The sequence below is a fragment of the Protopterus annectens genome, chromosome 8.part1, assembly GCF_019279795.1.
Source record: "Protopterus annectens isolate FY-2018-M chromosome 8.part1, PAN1.0, whole genome shotgun sequence".
Classification (NCBI taxonomy): domain Eukaryota; kingdom Metazoa; phylum Chordata; order Ceratodontiformes; family Protopteridae; genus Protopterus; species Protopterus annectens.
The window spans coordinates 379,588,690-379,607,140 of NC_056742.1; the positions used below are offsets into that span (position 1 = coordinate 379,588,690).

The 18,451-nt window shown below is 38.6% G+C and overlaps 1 protein-coding gene across 1 annotated transcript in view; it reads left to right on the top strand.

Moving 5' to 3' along the window:
- Positions 1 to 17,927, top strand: part of LOC122810135 (T-cell immunomodulatory protein-like) — a 1,047,680-nt gene extending 1,029,753 nt beyond the window's left edge. The window contains exon 8 of the mRNA XM_044081609.1: positions 17,808 to 17,927. Coding sequence (XP_043937544.1) covers positions 17,808 to 17,927 — 120 coding nt within the window. The remainder of the gene's footprint in view (positions 1 to 17,807) is intronic.
- Positions 17,928 to 18,451: the final 524 nt, after the last annotated feature.

Here is an 18,451-nt window from a genome sequence, read left to right on the forward strand (position 1 = left end):
ATCAGCTGACCCAGACTTTGGAATCCGGCCGACCGAAGGGCTGCCTGAGGCAGGACAACCCATATGTCAGGACTGCAGTTGCATACCTATCAGACATCTACATTTATGGTAGGTACAAAACTGTACTTTCTGCTGACTGGAAGAGATTTTCATTGTGTCTGGAAATAAACAAGTTGCCACTTTATTATTTTTCAGGTAATTATTACCCGTCAGAAACATCTGCCTGACTTTGATTTTCTTTATTCCACATTTATGTTCCATTTCTCTAGCATGTCTGTCTTGACCTTGTGTAGAGTAGAAAGGTAATCCTGTGCTGGCTGATGAGTTCTTTGGCTTGTGTGTATTTGCCTGTCTTTGGAGAACATGTGTCCTGTTTTCCATTTGAACTTCTTGGTTCATTGGCACGGAGGCTTATGCCCTGTAAGGTGTCCTGTTGGCCATCTCCTTTTCTCTCAACGTCTGTGTGAATGGCAAGACCCTAGCTGCTATATCTCCGTCTTGGCTTTTCACTAAGATTAATTACCCGTAGGACTAACCCATATTTTTTATCAGAAATGGTAGCAAAAATATCCTTATCTTCCTGTTTTAAAGGTAAAATGCAGGGGTTGGAAAGCCCATTGCAAATTAACCACTTATTTTGGTTTTGTCTATTTTCCTCCAGGTCAGACAGAGGTGCTTTCAATGTCAAAATGCAACTCTTTTTTTTCAATGGTTTGCTAACTGCATTGTTATTTACTATCAGGTGGTGAAGTGCTTGTTGGAAGGTGCTGCCCAAGAGATTACTTTTTCTGCTTCCTTAACACAATATCTTTATTTGTAAATAATTGTGTAATACCACATATTTTTAGTAATTTATGAAGCATTATAGTATGGGCCATAATTCCAGGAGTCTGGCCTCCTTTAACGTCTTGGTACTTTAGTATTTGTCCCTTAGAGCCATGAGTTTTTTGTTTGACTTCCTTCTCTTTGACCTTCCAAGGAGATTTGCATTTTTATACTTGGGATTCTTTCCAGTTTTTATACAATTTGGAAGACGTATGAAGTCTGAGATCATTGATATAAATGTGTCATATACTCTGATCTGTAGGCTGCATTGTGCAGTAGTTGCTTATTACCCTTACACTGTTCAGCTGTTTTTGGATGTTTGGACAATGTTTCCTGTCAGCGTCTCTAGCTGAATTTTACTGCAAGTTTGGCACATGTATTTTTTTTATTGTTTTTGTCTTTTAAATTGTGCTGGCTCAGTACATTTAGATTGGACCGGGGAAGCATAATTGAATATGCTGTCCTAGTGCTGAATATAAGCTAACACACCCTGTTTATAGGGAGCTAGAGAAAGCTGCACATTTACTAAACTGCGGATGTCAGAAAAGAAAATTGCGGCAGTCACATATTGCAAAAGGCATCCTCACAGAGAAATTAAGTACACAGCCATTAAATATTATACAGCATTGCCATCTGCTGTGTATCCTTCCCTATCCATAACCCTATGCTGTGTGTGTAATGGCGGGCAGACAGTGGAAGGTGTGCTCAAAGTTTATATCATTAGGATGCACACAGGTGCTTCTCACCATGTATACCATTGTAGTCAGAAGTACTTAGTGTTTTGCAGCTGTCTGAGCTCATAGAAAAATAATGTAATGTCAATATAACAGAATGTTTCCAAAGGTACTTAAGTGTATCATCTTGTTTTGCAATATTACACATAATCATCTGAAAGTTGTACTTTTCGTTTCTTTTCTTGGGTCTGAAGTTTTGATGTCTGTGTGTAAGATGCTTGGGAACAATTACCTATGGGTATATGAATGTTTATTTTTTGTACATGATGGTTTCTACAAGTACAAGACAGAACTTGGCAATTGGGAGTATATAACAATGCCAGCAAACTTTAATATGCTGTTATGTAGACAGAAGGCTGGTAGACTATACATGTACTTGTGTTGGGACTTTGTACTTCAATCAAAATATGGGAATGTAAGTTTGAAGACTTTTAATACTGAAATGTGTAACATTTCATAGATTAGGTACTTATACAAGCCAATGTGTTCTTAATATTCTTAATATTCTGTAACATGGTTTCCCATTTCATTTGTGTCCATGTGTATTCTAAGAATTTTGCATGGTCGTGTTTCAAACCTATACTGTGTCCTTAGTTCATTACTTTCTGAGGATTTGGTCTTGTAAGTCTCTTCTATCCTGTCGCACAGAATATACAGATTTACTACTTTTTTTTTTTTTTTTTTTTAAGAAAAGTTTTATTTAACATATTTAAAGTATTTACACAGAAATGAAGAAATTCAACATTGCATACTTTTATATGATGTTTAGGAATACATTGAATCATCAAGGTAGTCTTATGCTATAACACTTTATAAGAGTCTTATTTCATTAGCAACATTTCAAGGCTGTCCCAACTGCTAAAAGTCTTAGTATGATTTATAGGCCCAGTTCTGATCATTACGTTTTGCATAGTATTGCTATTAAATTTAAAAATTCTTTGAATGTAGGAACTGAATTCCATTTCCAGTATTTTGTAATAACTTTTCCAGGTATGACCAGGAGACTACAGAGTAATTTTTGTTGTTTGGCTTTTACAGGTAAAGGAAGTTGAATATTCATTAGTATTTTTGATTTAGTTCAGGAACAATTATCAGATCATAACCCCTTAAAAACATATCTTTCCAATATACATGTAATTTTTCACAGTCCATAAATGTGTATCCAGTCAGCTTTTACATCTTTACTACATTTCCAGCAGACTGAATAGGTCACTTTACTAAACTTAGCGATTGTTTAGGGAGTAACAAATATTCTGTGTATATATTTCCAGATGAAAACTTTCAAGTGTAAACTTGAAGTTTGACTAACTGATTTAAGTAACAAAGTTTTATTCTTGCCATCTATCAACTATCTAAAAAGTTCCAGAATTATGCATCAAAATTATTATTTATAATTAACTTGTATATCTTGGACAGGCTTCCTTTGTAGGTCATTTTGCTCATGATGGTAATGTTCATATATTTATATAGTATGGAAATAATATTCTGTTCTTCACTCATATCTACAAATTCATTTAATTTTTTACTGGTGTGTAATATTAGCTTGTTAATAGATTCATCCAACTTACAATCTTTCATTAAATGTCCTGGTGACTTAGCTTTTCATTTTTCAAAGCAATCAGACCATAATGCTAATCTATTTATTTTTAGTAAATTCATTTCAACATCATTCTGAATTTCCTTAAATCTAGAGGTGTGTGCAATGGAAAAGCACAAAAAATTATATTTTGATATTAATGGAGTTTTAAGAACATATTTTTAACTGTTTTAAGAATTGATTTCCTATATGCAGAGTCAAAACATTGAAATTAATTTCCTTCTAAGGTAAAGTTTATTAACCAGATGAAAGGATTATTACATTTATAATTTATCATATTTGATAAACTTTAAGAATTTAGTAAAATCTGCTCCTGAATGGTTTTCTATTGACTAGTGTAAGTTGAGTCTATCCAGAGTATAATAGAGTTATAATTTGCAGCAACAGAATAAGATGATACATCTGGGAAGGTAATTCCACCATACTGCCATAATCTTACATGATTTCTATAAGCAATCCTCTGCTTTTTAGGATACCATAAGACAAAAGTTAACATTTTTCAGTATTCTTTAAAATTTTATTTTTTTTATTTTATATTTGTTGTCAGGCATTAACGTTATTGATTGCAGTATGTATATTTTCTTGGGTAATATAATCATTTTAATAAGTACTGACCTTTCCTTGAAAGTAAAAAAAAAAAAAAAAAAGAGAAAATTCATTCCATTTTTTTAATAAGTAACACTTATTTTTTTCAAAATTATTATTAATCTTGCTCACATCTTGATAGATTTTTATTCCCAAGTATTTTAGTTATTTTCCTTCACAATTATATTTATCTTTAGACTTGATATCTAGTAATTGATTTAACACTAAAGCTTCAGTTTTATTATTAAATTTCAGCTGCAATGCTTCTTGTTACTTTCCAATTTCTTCATTTATTTCTTCAGTTGAATAATTTAAATCTCCTATAATTAGCAGAATACCATCTGCAAAAACTGTATTTTAGATTGGCAATCCTTGTTAATTGAGAAGCCATGATTTTTTATTGCTTCTTATAGTATTAACTAAGGGTTAAATAGCTAATACAGATAGTAGAGGGGACAGGAAACACCCTTGATTTGTGCCTTTATTTAAAGTGAATCCTTTAGAAATGGAAGATCCAATTTTAACACATGCTTTGGGGTCTCTGTACAGTTTTTTTTAATGTTCCAATAAATTGTTCTGGAAATGCAAACGCGTCTAAAGTTTTAAACAAGTAGTTCCAATCTACAGAATCAAAAGCTCTCTCAGTACCTAAGCTAACAATATCTAAGCTTATTAGGGGCAATTTCTTCATTTATTTTGTTAAATCTAAGATACTTACTACCCTTTTTATATTATTTGACATTAATCTATTCACTATAAATCCTATTTGATTGTAATTTGTCTACTATATCTTTAATCTTGTGGTGAAGGTAGAAGTAATATTTTATAGTCTACATTTAATCATGAAATAGTCTGAGGAAGCTGTCTTATTATCCTTTCCTTATTTAATATTAGGCAAGATTACAGAATATTTCCATAAGGGAGGAATTGTTTTGTCACTCTGAATTATCCTGAAAGTGTAGCTCAGTAATTCCAAAATATTTAATGGAAGCAGACTATATAATTCCATACTTAAACCATCTAACCCTGGAGCTTTACCATTTTCCCCCTTTTTAAAGCTTCTTTAACTTGTTCAACACATAGGTATTTTTGGTCATTAAGTTTATTATCAACATTTTGCTTTAAATACTTGTCAATTTTGTAATTATCAGGATTATTATTTTTATTTTTAAGAGCTTCATAGATTTTTTAAAAAATATTCAGCATTTCCTCTGTGTCTGAGGTAAACTTATTTGTGTGAGGAGTTTGGATATTATTGATTTGTGCCTTTTTGCTTAACTCCATACTTCTATTAGCTAATCTGTATAGATTTTTCACATTAGAATAATGAGTGAAGAATGACTTATCTTCTTCTTGTACTATTAAATCAACTAAATTATTATTATTACTAATCCATCTTTTTGATGTTTTAGTTGATGCCAGAATTTTAGTTTTCTTCTTTTCCCTTGTATCGTCTTTGTTGGATATGCAAATAAAATTCCCTGCTAGAATCAAACTACCCTTCCAATGACTTTGTAGTAAGTTTAAGCGAACTTTTAGCCACTCTTGTAGCTATTACATGGATCCAGTAAAAATTAGCTTGTGTATAGATGTTGCTTTTATATTTAATTATTACAAATATATACATTTCTTTTGGGATCTTTGGATTCCGTGTCCTTAGGCATTACAATAGATTTTCTGCAAAATACCTCAGTTCCTATCCTCTTTGTATTAAAAGTAGCAGATAACATTTTATAACCCAAGTTATTTAAATATTATATATGTTTATCAAGCTCTGAGCCCTTTCTTATTTGCAATGGTGATGGACAGATTGACAGATGAGATCAGACAGGAGTCCCCGTGTATTATGATGTTTGCAGATGACATTGTGATCTGTAGTGAGAGTAGGGAACAGGTGGAGGAGACCCTGAAGAGATGGAGATATGCTCTAGAGAGAAGAGGAATGAAGGTCAGCAGGGCTAAGACAGAATATATGTGTGTGAATGAGAGGGAGGATAGAGGAATGGTGAGGATGAAAGGAGTAGAGGTGGCGAAGGTGGATGAGTTTAAATACTTGGGGCCAATAGTTCAGAGTAACGGTGAGTGTGGAAGAGAGGTGAAGAAGAGAGTACAGGCAGGATGGAGTGGGTGGAGAAGAGTGTCAGGAGTGATTTGTGACAGACGAGTACCTGTAAGAGTGAAAGGGAAGGTCTACAAGTGGGTAGTGAGGCCAGGTATGTTATATTGGTTGGAGACAGTGGCATTGACAAAAAGGCAGGAGTTTGAGCTGGATGTGGCAGAATTAAAGATGTTAAGATTTGCACTGGGTGTGACGAGGGTGGACAGGATTAGGAATAAGTATATTAGAGGGTCAGCCCAGGTTGGAAGGTTTGGAGACAAAGCCAGAGAGGCACAATTACGTTGGTTTGGACATGTGCTGAGGAGGGATGATGGGTATATTGGGAAAAAGATGCTAAGGATGAAGCTACCAAGTAACAGGAAAAGAGGAAGGCCTAAGATGAGGTTTATGGATGTGGTGAGAGAGGACATGCAGGTGGCTGGTGTGACAGGGCAAGATGCAGAGGACAAAAAGAAATGGAAACAGGTGATCTGTTGTGGCGACCCCTAACGGGAACAGCCGAAAGAAGATGATATGTTTATCCAATGAGTATCTCGCAAGAATATAATGTCTCCTCTGTTTAATTTTGGATATCTCATTAATGATTTCCTTTTGTTGCCATTATTTAATCCATTTACATTAATAGATAGTAGATTAAAATTATCCATACAGCATATTTAGAAAGATTTCTTTTAAAAGTTAATATGACACATTTGTCCACCATATTAATTTAATTATGTCTTAACATTCCATATATTTTTAATTCTTCCTTTCTACAAACTAAACTCCTAAAACTTGTAAATAACAAAAATTAAGTCTACAACTGTAACTGTATATATTTCTAATAAATCACAACCTACTTTGGATACCAAAGTTCCTAGTTTCCTTGTTGAGTAGACAAACTGCCATACTATATACGCATAGAAGGAACAAGGTTTAAAAGGCAGGATTTGAATGAGTCATGTAATGCTTAACTGACAATGACTGGATAGATTATAAGTGATGTATAGTGTTTGCAGCTACAGTTGTTTTGTGTCTGTGATGTATAATGTTTGCAACTAAAGTGGTGTCAGTGTTTGCTTTTCATTTATATGAATGTAAGATTGCCTATGTCATATGTGATAATTTAATAAAGATGCTTATTGAAAAAAAATGAATTCTAATGTTATTTCATCTGTCTATTTTCTAAATCAACTTTGTCTATGAGTCAGTTATTTTATTTTAAAAGAAATTTAGTCCGAGACTCCTTTTCAGTTATTCTCCCTTCATGATCATTTAAACCTTCTTCCGTGTATGTACTTTATTTCATAAGATTTTCTAAATGTTCCATCTTCTTGATAGTCTCTTCTTTGAAACTTTATATTTTGATATACATATTGTCCATTTTAAGTAATACATTAGTGACTTTGTCTTTTTAACACAAGAATCATGAGTACCATTCCTTGAGTGGCTCATCTTTTAACTGTTATTGAATAAAATTAGCTAACAAGTATCTCCAAAGTTTAATTTTTTGATTATATTTTCTGTCAGAGAAACGTTTTCAGTCACAGAGCTTTCACCAGTTGCTGTTGTCAATTAGCCATCTTGGACACGTCCCCCCAGATCTACTTCTTGGAAGCCTCCAGAATAATTTACTGTCTCTCATACTTTTCATATATTTCTGAACTTTCTGTCTGTTCTCTTAGTATTCTATGTAAAGAAGGGACCAGCAGTGCTCTGAATCTTACACAACACTTCTGATCATTGAATGTTAAATGGCTGGTTATTTGGACACCTTTTGCTATGAATTGCAGTATTCCTTTAATTCTACTTTTATATCTGTTGATGTTCTTCGTGTTTTACTGTTGCAGTTCAGGATGGTTTAATCAGGAAAGTGAGATTTGAAATCCTCTCCAGAAGCATGGGTGCCTTAGACAGCAACTCAATTGACCTGCTTAAGGCAAAATATAGCATAATAGATTTTTGCATCTGAAGTCCTTTGGCTACTTATATTTTTGTTTTTAACCCACAGCTGATTACTAATAAGTATTCCTATATTGGGAACACCGTGCATGTGTCATGACACTTTATTTTGTTTGAAAATGATAGTTTGGTTTATACTGAACTAGAAATCATTTGTCCAGCAGTGGATGCTCTTTGTGTTTCACTGTTGCAGTCATCACCTGTGGGGTTATCCCTGCTGTGGTAGCCCTCGGCCGGCCCGAAAACCAGAGTCAGTGTTTTTCTGCGTCGGCTGCTGTCTGACATCAGATTGTCAGTGCTATAAAGGAAGGCAGCTGAAGCCATTACACCAGTCTTTCTTGCCGTGGAGCCCATAGCAGAAGCAGTTCACAAGTGTGCCCGTCGGTCACTACCAGACTTTGCATTACAGCTGAAAACGTCTAAAGATAGGTACCCCATTGGGGATCCTTTTTTCTTGCACTAACCGATGTCTGAAAAAGTTAACAATTGTCTCACCTGTAGAAAGCAAATACCACACTGAGACTTCCACTCATACTGCGTCATTTGTTTAGACCCAGACTACTATGTCCCCCATTGTCGGTTTTGTGACCTATTTAACGCAAGGACCATTCATCATAGAGCTCTTATTGTAGCCAGGTATTTTTGTCTTCTGTCTTTGCATTCTGAAATGGCATCAGTCAGCCAACAATCCGTAGACATTCTGAAAAAACGTAAGGATAAAGATGGAGACAGACCACACAAGGCTAAACCTTTGATGACTCTACCGGACATTCTGAAAAAACGTAAGGATAAAGATGGAGACAGACCACACAAGGCTAAACCTTTGATGACTCTACCGTTAAGCAGGTCATCAGTTCTCTGAAATTATACCTTTGCAGGACTCTACTGAGACCCTTTCAGAGTCCTTTATGCTGCAGAAATCTTCTTCATCTTCTGATCCTTTGGTTGTCTCTGCCTTGCTTGGGTCCGGAGCCGTGACACAGGCACCGGCTTCCGAGGAGGTTTTTCTCTCTACCGAATCTAGACAAAAAAAATGTCCTCTCAGACTACTGTTTCTCTCAGACCGTTGGATACTTTTAGGCCTAGAGGCAAGGCCACTCCAAGGAAAACCACCTCTAGCCACCATTTTAGTCCTGGTCCACCACCCCAAGTTCAAATGCTTAAAATGGCGGAGGATCTTATCACCCTTATCAGGGGTAGTCAGGCCACAGCTTCCAAAAGGACAAGAGAGCTTTGTCCTGAAATACTGACAGAACAGGATTCTGAGGAGTCTGATTATTCAGATTTTGAAGAGGAACAACAACCTCTGACTGCTTATGAGGATTCAGATGCAGAGGAATCCATTCCTTCTATGTCCCCACTAGAAGATCTTTCCTTTGAGGAAACTCTTCACACCCTCAGGGAACATTTCCACTGGGAATCCCAGGACTTCCCTCAGTCTAAGAAAAGACTAAGAGAGTTTCTAGACCTGCCCCAGCACAGACCCTTTCCCATCCCTCCTATCTTAGAGGTGGCTGATGATGTCTTCCATGAATCCAGTTTAATTCCTGAAGCCCTCCCACCTGCTCCAAGAAAACTTGACAGGTATTAGAGTACTGGATTCTCACAAATACCTGTACAGAAATCCTGCTGCAGACCCTGGCGGTCATTACACAGGGACCAAAAGGAGCTAAGGCTCATTCGGCAAAGAATCCTATAACTTTTGAAAAGGACTCCAGAGCTCTGGCAGATGGGATAAAAAAGTGTTCACCTCTGCAACCTTAGCTATCAGAGCACTCAACTGTCAGTTCCACGTGTTAAAATATCAACAACACAATTTAGAACTACTAAAGCAAAAGATTTTAACCTTTCCTGAATATGCCAATGTGAAAGAGCAGATTTACTGCACTCTACTTGTCAAGTGGCTAAACACTCATTACACTGTGGATATGATGCCCTAGAAGCCTCAAGCCGGGCAGCAGTGTCAGGACTGGTCATTGGGAGACATGCATGGTTGAAGGAACAAGCTCTCCCTGATCATGTCAAATCTAAATTACTTGATGCACCCTTGGATAAGGACCGCTTGTTTGGAGTAAAAACAGAAGAGGTGCTTAAAAAGATGGAAGACAAAGCAAAATCTATGCAGGCAGTAAAAGATTTCCTTCAGGTACAGCCTCCTAGGTTCAGCAGGAATTTTCCCTCAAAACACTGGTCATTTCCTGCACCTAACAGACAGGGGCAAGGTAAGCCCCGCAGGGATAGACCACCCAGACTCCTATCCCAGGGACAGCAGAGAACCAAACAGTGGACCCCTTTCATTCCAAAGGCAGGGAGTTCTAAGCCATCCCTCTGTGTCAAAAAACTCTCAATTACTCCCCCCTCCCTCTGCCCTCTTTTCACTCACCAAAAACTAGGAGGAAGGCTCTCCCTCTGCAATGAAAATTGGCCTTCTGTAACAAAAATGGGTCTTAAAGATAATTTTTCAGGGATACACATTCTCTTTCAACAAACTCCCAATTCCAAGAGGATACCCAGACTTGCCTCCAAATCAGTGAGCAGAGGCATTGAAACAAGTCCAAACTCTCATATCCCAGGGGGCAGTAGAACCTGTCCCCTCAGATCAAACAGGCAAAGGCTTTTATTCCGGACTATTCCTTGTTCCTAGAAAGGAGGGTACTTGGTGCCCTGTCCTGTATCTATCCATTCTAAATACCTTCTTTGTTGTCCCCAAATTCAAAATGCTAACCTTGCAGCAGCTGCTGCCTATGCTGATAAAAAATGCCTGCTTAGTTACCCCAGATGTACAAGATGCCTATCTCCACATCCCCATAAGGGAATCCTGCAGAAAATTATTTCGCTTCAGAGCAGGCTCACAACACTTTCAGTTCTCTCTGCTATCCTTTGGCTTATCTACTGCTCCCTGGGTATTCACCAAATGCTTAGTCCCGGACATAGCCTTTTGCAGACAGAAAAATATACACATTTACCCTTATCTGGATGACTGCCTCAGGCAGATTGCTAAGAAAAGCTCCTCAAGGACCTCCTCTTTGTCAAAATCCTCCTAACCTCCTTAGAGTACACCATCAATGAGAGGAAATTATGGCAAACACCCTCCAGGAGGATTATTTTCTTGGGAGCACTGCTGGACACAGCATCCCAAATGACCTTCCTATTCCCAGAAAAGCAGAGCCCTCCTGCCTCTCTGTTTTACCCAGCTGGCTTTCAGAAGTCACTTCACTGCGAGGAAGTTCCTGCAAGCCTTGGGGTATATGGCATCTTGCATCCTTCTAATTCCTCTGGCCAGGCTTCACATGAGGAAACTTCAGTGGTACCTAAAGAACCTTTGGTGTCAGCACTCTCAACCTCTAGAGACCTCTCTACCTCTGATCCCCTGCATAAGGGCCGAGTTTCTCTGGTGGGCAGGGTCCTGTGCCCAGAACAAGGGTCTTTCCTACACTCTCTGCCTAACCGGGCAGACCATTACCACCGACGCCTCAGACATAGCTTGGGGTGCTCACCTAGAAGGCAGGTGCACCCAAGGTCTTTGGGATACCCAGCACCTTCCCTTACACATCAACCAGAAGGAAATGATGGCAGTACTAAAGGCTCTGACATCCTTCAAACCCCATCTCAAGCCAGGGGTTCTCCTTATCAAAACAGACAACACCACAATAATGTGGTACATCAACGAACAGGGAGGGACCCAATCTTACCCTTTGTGCAGGCGAGCCATGAACCTCTGGCTGAATGCCTCTTCCATGGGACTACACCTGATAGCCCAATACCTACCAAGGATCAACAACTCCCTGGAAGACCACTTAAGTAGAAACTTACTGGACCCCCACGAATGGCAGCTCCAGAGAAAAATCGTTTTACAGATCACTCAGGCATGGGGAACTCTGGAGGTGGATCTCTCTGCTTCGCACATCAACCATCAGCTGGAAAAATTCTGTACCGGGGAGTATCACCACCTAGCGTGCAAGGTGGATGCCTTGACCTTCCCCTGGAGCACCCTCTTTGTATACGTGTTCCCTCCTCTTCTTCTTATTCCCAAGGTACTGATCAAAATAAGGGAGGAGAGACCAAAGGCCATCCTCATTGCTCCAGATTGGTCCAGACAACATTGGTACCCCTTACTGTGCAGCCTGACCTTACAGCCTCCCAGGCAGCTACCCCTGATCTCAGACCTCTTAACTCAGGTGGGGCGGATGCTCCACCCAGACTTGCAGACTCTCAATCTATCAGCATAGTTAATAATCTAAAGGCTGACAAGGGGCTCCTGTTAAGCAAACAGGCCCTAGACATGATCACAGAGGCCAGAAGGCCTACCACCAGAAAATCTTATGCAGGAAAATGGAAGAGATTCTGCTCCTGGAGCCCGTCCAGAGGGTACAATACCTCACAACCTTCCATTCCCCCTTATCCTGAACTACCTAGCGGAGCTACTTAATAGTAGCCTCTCCTTCTCCTCTATTAAAATCCACGCCTCAGCCATTTTTTCAGCTCATTTTGATACAGAACAGCCCCTGTTCTCTCCCATCCTTTGATTAAGCAATTTTTCAGAGGGGCTTCTAATATTAGACCTGCCAGAAGGCCCACCCACTCCATCCTGGGACATGTTATGTTTTGGAGAAACTAACTTTACCACCTTTCGAACCTTCTGCTTCAGCAGAACTAAGATGCCTCTCCTGGAAGACTGCTTTTCTCCTAGCTATCACCTCAGCCAGAAAGGTTTCAGAACTTCAGGCAATGATTGCCATTGAGCCCTTCATCATCTTCCATGCAGACAGGGTCTCCCTGATGACTAATCCCTCCTTTATGCCCAAGGTGGTAGCTAATGTAACTCTCACCCAGGCCATGCATTCTACCTACCTTCTTTCATAACCCTCAAAACAAGGGGGAAAGAATTCTGCACTCATTAAACGTGCACAGCTCAGATACTATCTGGACTGTACTAAACTCTTCAGGAAAACAGACCAACTACTTTTCAGCTTTGCCCCAGGGGCAGAGGGGAAGCCCATTTCCAAACAAACCATTTCCAAATAGATATTATACTGCATCCATTTCTGCTACACTTTGCATGGGACCCCCCCCCCCCCAAGTCTATTCAAACCCATTCCACTAGGACAGCCTCCACTTCCACAGCATTCCTCAGAGGAGTTCCCACCAGGGACATCCTGGAAGCTGCCACCTTGACTTTTGTCCATGCTTTAACCAAGCATTGCCGCCTACCTCTATTTTCGAAGGCTAGGGCAGGGTTTGCCTCGGCAGGGCTTGCTGACCCATTCCTAGGTCTCTTACTAATCTTAGCACCCCTTTACTCAGCTTTGGGAATCCTCCCACAGATGATGACTGCAACAGTAAAACATGAAGAACATAGTACAGTTGTGTACACTTACCATAAATGTAGATGTTTGAGTGTATTCACTGTTGCAGTCCTGGTTTCCCACCCTCCTTCCCCCTTATATCTTCTTTCTTTAGGGAGACATAAGTTTCTAATGGTGGCTTTTAGCCACCAGGCCCACTTTATCATATTTACTTGGACCTTTGACTGGTTAGGGCAAGAAAAACTGCTGTAATGGCGTCAGCTGCCTTCCTTTGTAGCACTGATGACCTGACGTCAGACAGCAAGCGACAGCAGCTGACGCAGAAAAACATTGACTCTGGTATTCGGGCCGGTCGAGGGCTATCACAGCAGGGATAATCCCACAGGTGATGACTGCAACATTGAATACACTCAAACATCTACATTTATGGTAAGTGTACACAACTGTACTTTCTTGTGTCTGTGTAGCTTATGCACTTTTAGTACTACTACGGATCTGGTAGGGGTGAGGTCAGCAAGATCATGGAAAGTGGAGGGATAAAAAATCTGCATGATTTTTTATCATTATTTAGATGTTTTAACTGCATTAGTACACTGGTCATGTAACCCTTTTCAGGTATGAACTCCTTTGTTAAGTAAATATACAGAGGGTCATAACATAGTTACAGATGGAAACATTTCATTTGTATAAAATGACTGTAAAAAAAGCAGTTGGAGATGTTTATAAAAGGAGGTTAAATATAAAGGCAATTCACTTCAGTGCCACGTAACTTCCAATTGAAATAACAGTAATTCTTCAAGTGTTTTATAGTACATCCATACCATAAAATTAAGACTTGCAATTATTACAAAGACGTACTTTGCCTGGGGTTTTATTAGGATGGATAAATACAAGCATTTTTACTCTTAATTGTCTTGCATATTGATATGTCTGATGGAAAATAAGGATTAGAAGATTAGAAATTAAAGATCAGATAAAATTGGAATTAGAGGAGTTAAATAAATAAGAAGACCCTAGGTGTCTAATGCAGTAGAGGTGAAGGAGATACTAGTTATAAAAATGCTGGATGTGTCTACTGAATGTTTTTTTTTCCTTTAGTGCATATTTACCAGAAAATTATTAACCAGATAGATTTCAAGATTATTAAGTGCTGTATTTAATGTAAAAAAAAAAACGGTGCATTGAGGGAAAAGACTTTGTGGTACAAAGAAGTAAAGCCTTGACTACAGCTTTAGTATTCTGTGTTCAGACAGCAAGCCTAGTGTTGGAAAAGCTGGTTGAGAAGATTGCTGTAACCAGCTGAGGTTGGCTTACCTGTTGGGGGGACTGGTTTAACCCCCTACACATCTGCAACCTGGTGAGTGACAAGTAATGAAGCAGCATTATATATAGCTTAGAGAGAGAGAGAGACTGGGCTGACATGCCATAGTTCATTTAGACGCCCTTCAACAGTAGCTGTAGATGAGGTAGAATAGTGTGGAGTTAAATGTACAAAAATATCTCCTACTCTCCATCAGATAACAGCCATTGTTCCTGGTCCTTGCGTCCTCCTTCCAGTGTACTTTATGCAGGTGTGGAAGGGGAACACATGTCACTGGATAGTGGAGGCTTCGTGATCATGGTGACAAGAGAAGAAAAAAATACAAAATAAAAATATACCACCTCCTCTTTCATTGAGCCATTTGTAGTGGGTTTGGCAGTCTGACAGTCTGTGTTTCATATTAATACTATACCACAAGTAAACTGCAGTCTTAGAGATGTTTACCTTGCTCAATACTACTCTTCAGCAAGCATTCTTATTTATCTACAGGCAAATCCTGGATTTTAAATAAGTAATAGTATAAGTAACACAAAACTGATGAATGGATGATTTTTTTACATTCAGACACTGATATGTAAGTCCATCGTGTAAACAATGCTTGCTTTGGCATGCAGATTGACTTTCTAAGGTAAGGCTTTTTTTTCTATGTACCGTTTGCTTTCTTGCTTATCAAACCCTCCCCCGAATCTGATATTCCCATTCATTCCCCCTCCCAGAAACACCTGAGATCAGGATGAGGACTGTCTGGAGAGTGCTGTCATTCAGGTAACCACAAGGGTGCGTTGTGCCTCTGCCTGTGGCCCCAAATTTGCTTGCAGTGCTGATGTGGAGAGCATTCATCAGTGTGACTAGATGCATCCAGCTTATCCTCTTGACCAAGGCTTGTAGACTGCCTTATCTTTTTGACTTAGCCATGACTAAGACCAAGTCCAATGACACTTGTCTTAGCAACTGGGTAAGTATGCATATCTCCCAAACCCAGTACATAATGGTGTTCTTATCTATCTCAGCCCACTTGGCAGGCATTCTGTCCAGTCAGTGGCCCACGTAATTCTGGGCACAGACTTTGGAATCATTGTTTTATGCTTACATGATCCCAACTTAGCAACTCTTCTGCTGGGGACATACCACAGGGACCCCAGTACTCTCCCCTTCATGTGTGTATGCTCCCACAAAAAGGTTCTTGAGAGCTGCCATCATGGACTTGGGATAGCAAGCCTATGTTTTCCAGTCACTAGCTTTTGTGCAAGCCCCCACTTGCTGTCGACTATTGCCAGTCTGGCAAATACCTCTCACCCCTCCCCAGAAGATGTGAGCTTGGATCCTGCCAATCATTCCCAGCTGCCTCTGAAGTCTTCTAGAGCTCGAGCCATTACTTGAACTTGGGTCACCTGGTTTACACTCAGGGCATTGTTCCTCTACACCACAGAGGCAGGTAAACTAGATCAGTAGCTACTTAACTCATTCTAACAGAGTACTAGAAGTTTGTACTTCATCCTGTAATGGTTGCTTCCTGAGCTTTTTTAACAAAATCATATTATAAATGTTACTAAGCAAGTTTAAATGGCAAACTGTTCAACACAAACTAATATTTACAGGGTTTATTTATATCAGATTCTATGCCTTTAAATGGATTTTAGAAATCAAAGTTAACACAATAAATGTTAATTTTTGAAATGTTTTGTGAGCAACTTTCAATATTTCACTGACCAGTCAAGCTACATACTAACGTACACACACACATCTTCAACCGTGTTTTGTCCATCCGTCTTTGAGCTTTCATATGATGATGTTAAGCAGTTGTGTCTTTACTGCTTGGTTATTCAGATGTTTACAGAAATAAGATGACAGTTTAAATAAATACCAGAAGAACATTTAATATCATTTTGACTGCACCAAACTAGATGTTAAGTATCAATGCATTTTTGTGTTACTCATCATGTAAAACAACAGTAACTGCTATGAAGCATGGTTTTTCAGTTGTTAATGGAGGCTTTACCAGGATCTGCTGAGCTAGAAGTAACAGTGATATAGACACTGAACCACTTGCAGAATTTTTCTCCTTGAACTGTAAGGACATTCTGATTTTCATTATCAGCAGCCCTGTTTTCAGCATGAGATCTGGGGGTTGTGTTCACCGTCACCATCTCTCCTGATTCAGTGCCATACTCCTGCCTTTTTCAATACTCATGCTGGACTGTCTCAGATCTTCTACCACACAATCCATTCACCTCTTTGCTGGATTGCTTCCTTTCCTGTTACCTTCTTCCTGTCTGTCCCAAATCTTCTTCACCAGATTGTCTTTGGCTTTTCTGTGCATATGCCTGAACCACCGTAATCTGTTCTCTTTGATCTTTTCTGCAATCGGAACTACTTTGGCTTCTGCTCTTAGGTCCTTATTTATTCATCTGTACAACAGTGTGCATCGTACCACCAATCTGTCATCGCACTTCATTTCCATAATCTCTAGTTTACTCATCTGCTCTGCCTTTACTGCCCAGTTTTCTATATCATAGAGTAGTACTGGTTGCATCACTGTTTCGTAAAAAAAGATGATTAGTAGAATATGGCTAATAAAGCAACACGCACATATTCCCTAAAAATTCCTTGCTTCTGTTTAAAGACAACAATGGTCCTTTTTAATGAAGAGTAATGGATTAGAGTAGTCTAGTGAAGGTCAGTTAAGCTGCAATTTGCATTGGAGCAACTGGTAGCCAAGAAAGAAATCCATAATCTTTTTTTTTTTTTTTTGGGGGGGGGGGGGGGCATGTACTGCCAGAACTACAATGACCAGCAATATGCCCACTGTACCCTTGCTGTTAATGTTATCCTGACCCAGGGTCTCTGCATCTTGGGAACAAAGAGAAGTCAGTCTTGCAGTGGTCCTTACAGATGAGTGACATTATATTTGATTTAAAAATGACATGCACCATCACTTTATGGACAGTCATGTATCCCATGAAAAATGGTCTGAAATTCTAATATGTGCTGTGTGTGTGTGTGTGTGTGTGTGTGTGTGTATATATATATATATATATATATATATATATATATATATATATATATATATATATATATATATATACACACACACACACACACACACATATATATATATATATATATATATATATATATATATATATACATACACACACACACACACACACACACACATATATATATATATATATATATATATATATATATATATATATATATATATATATATATATATATATACACACACACACACATTGATTATAATACATTGAATCATCACTTATGTTAATTGCAATGTCTGTACATTTATTTAGCTAGTACAAAACTGTTAAATTTATATTTATGTACAATTTGCTGATTTATCTTTATTTTGCAGGATGGCAACTTTACAAATACAACATACATCACCAAAAGACCTGATGACATAAAGATTACTGGACAGTCAGTTTTTGCAGATTTTGGTAAGTTTGATGGAAAAGAACACAGTTGTGGATAGTCTTATGTTTTTTAATGCTGAGGAAGTATATTGCCCAGGGGACCATACCAGTTCTTAAACTATTACTACAGGTAACAGTACTGAGATGTAAGGTACCGCCAGACATAGGATCATAGGTTCAAGGGCATTACCAGGCAGGGTAAGTCATGAAATCCATTGCAGCTTGCCAGTACCTACCTTAATGATGTATCTCAGATTTCTAGAAAGGCAAAGCAGGTCAGGTCTGGAATGAATTTGCAGATAACTAAACATGAGCAAAGTATGATGTGATGTAATGCAGTGCAAATTTTACTGAAAGTAGGATTCTTTTCCCTTCCCTAATCAACCTCTTCACCTAGCATCCATACCTTATACTTCTCTGCAGCTGAAAAATTAGGCGCATGTTCATTCGTAAGGGGCCAGCTGCTGTCAGGGGTGCAGCCAGTGAATTCCATTTTCTTCTCACAGATGCTTATTCTCCCCCCAATGTACCTGGCATTTAAAAAGTGGCCATATCACCTGAGCTGTTGCCCCTCCCCAAACTT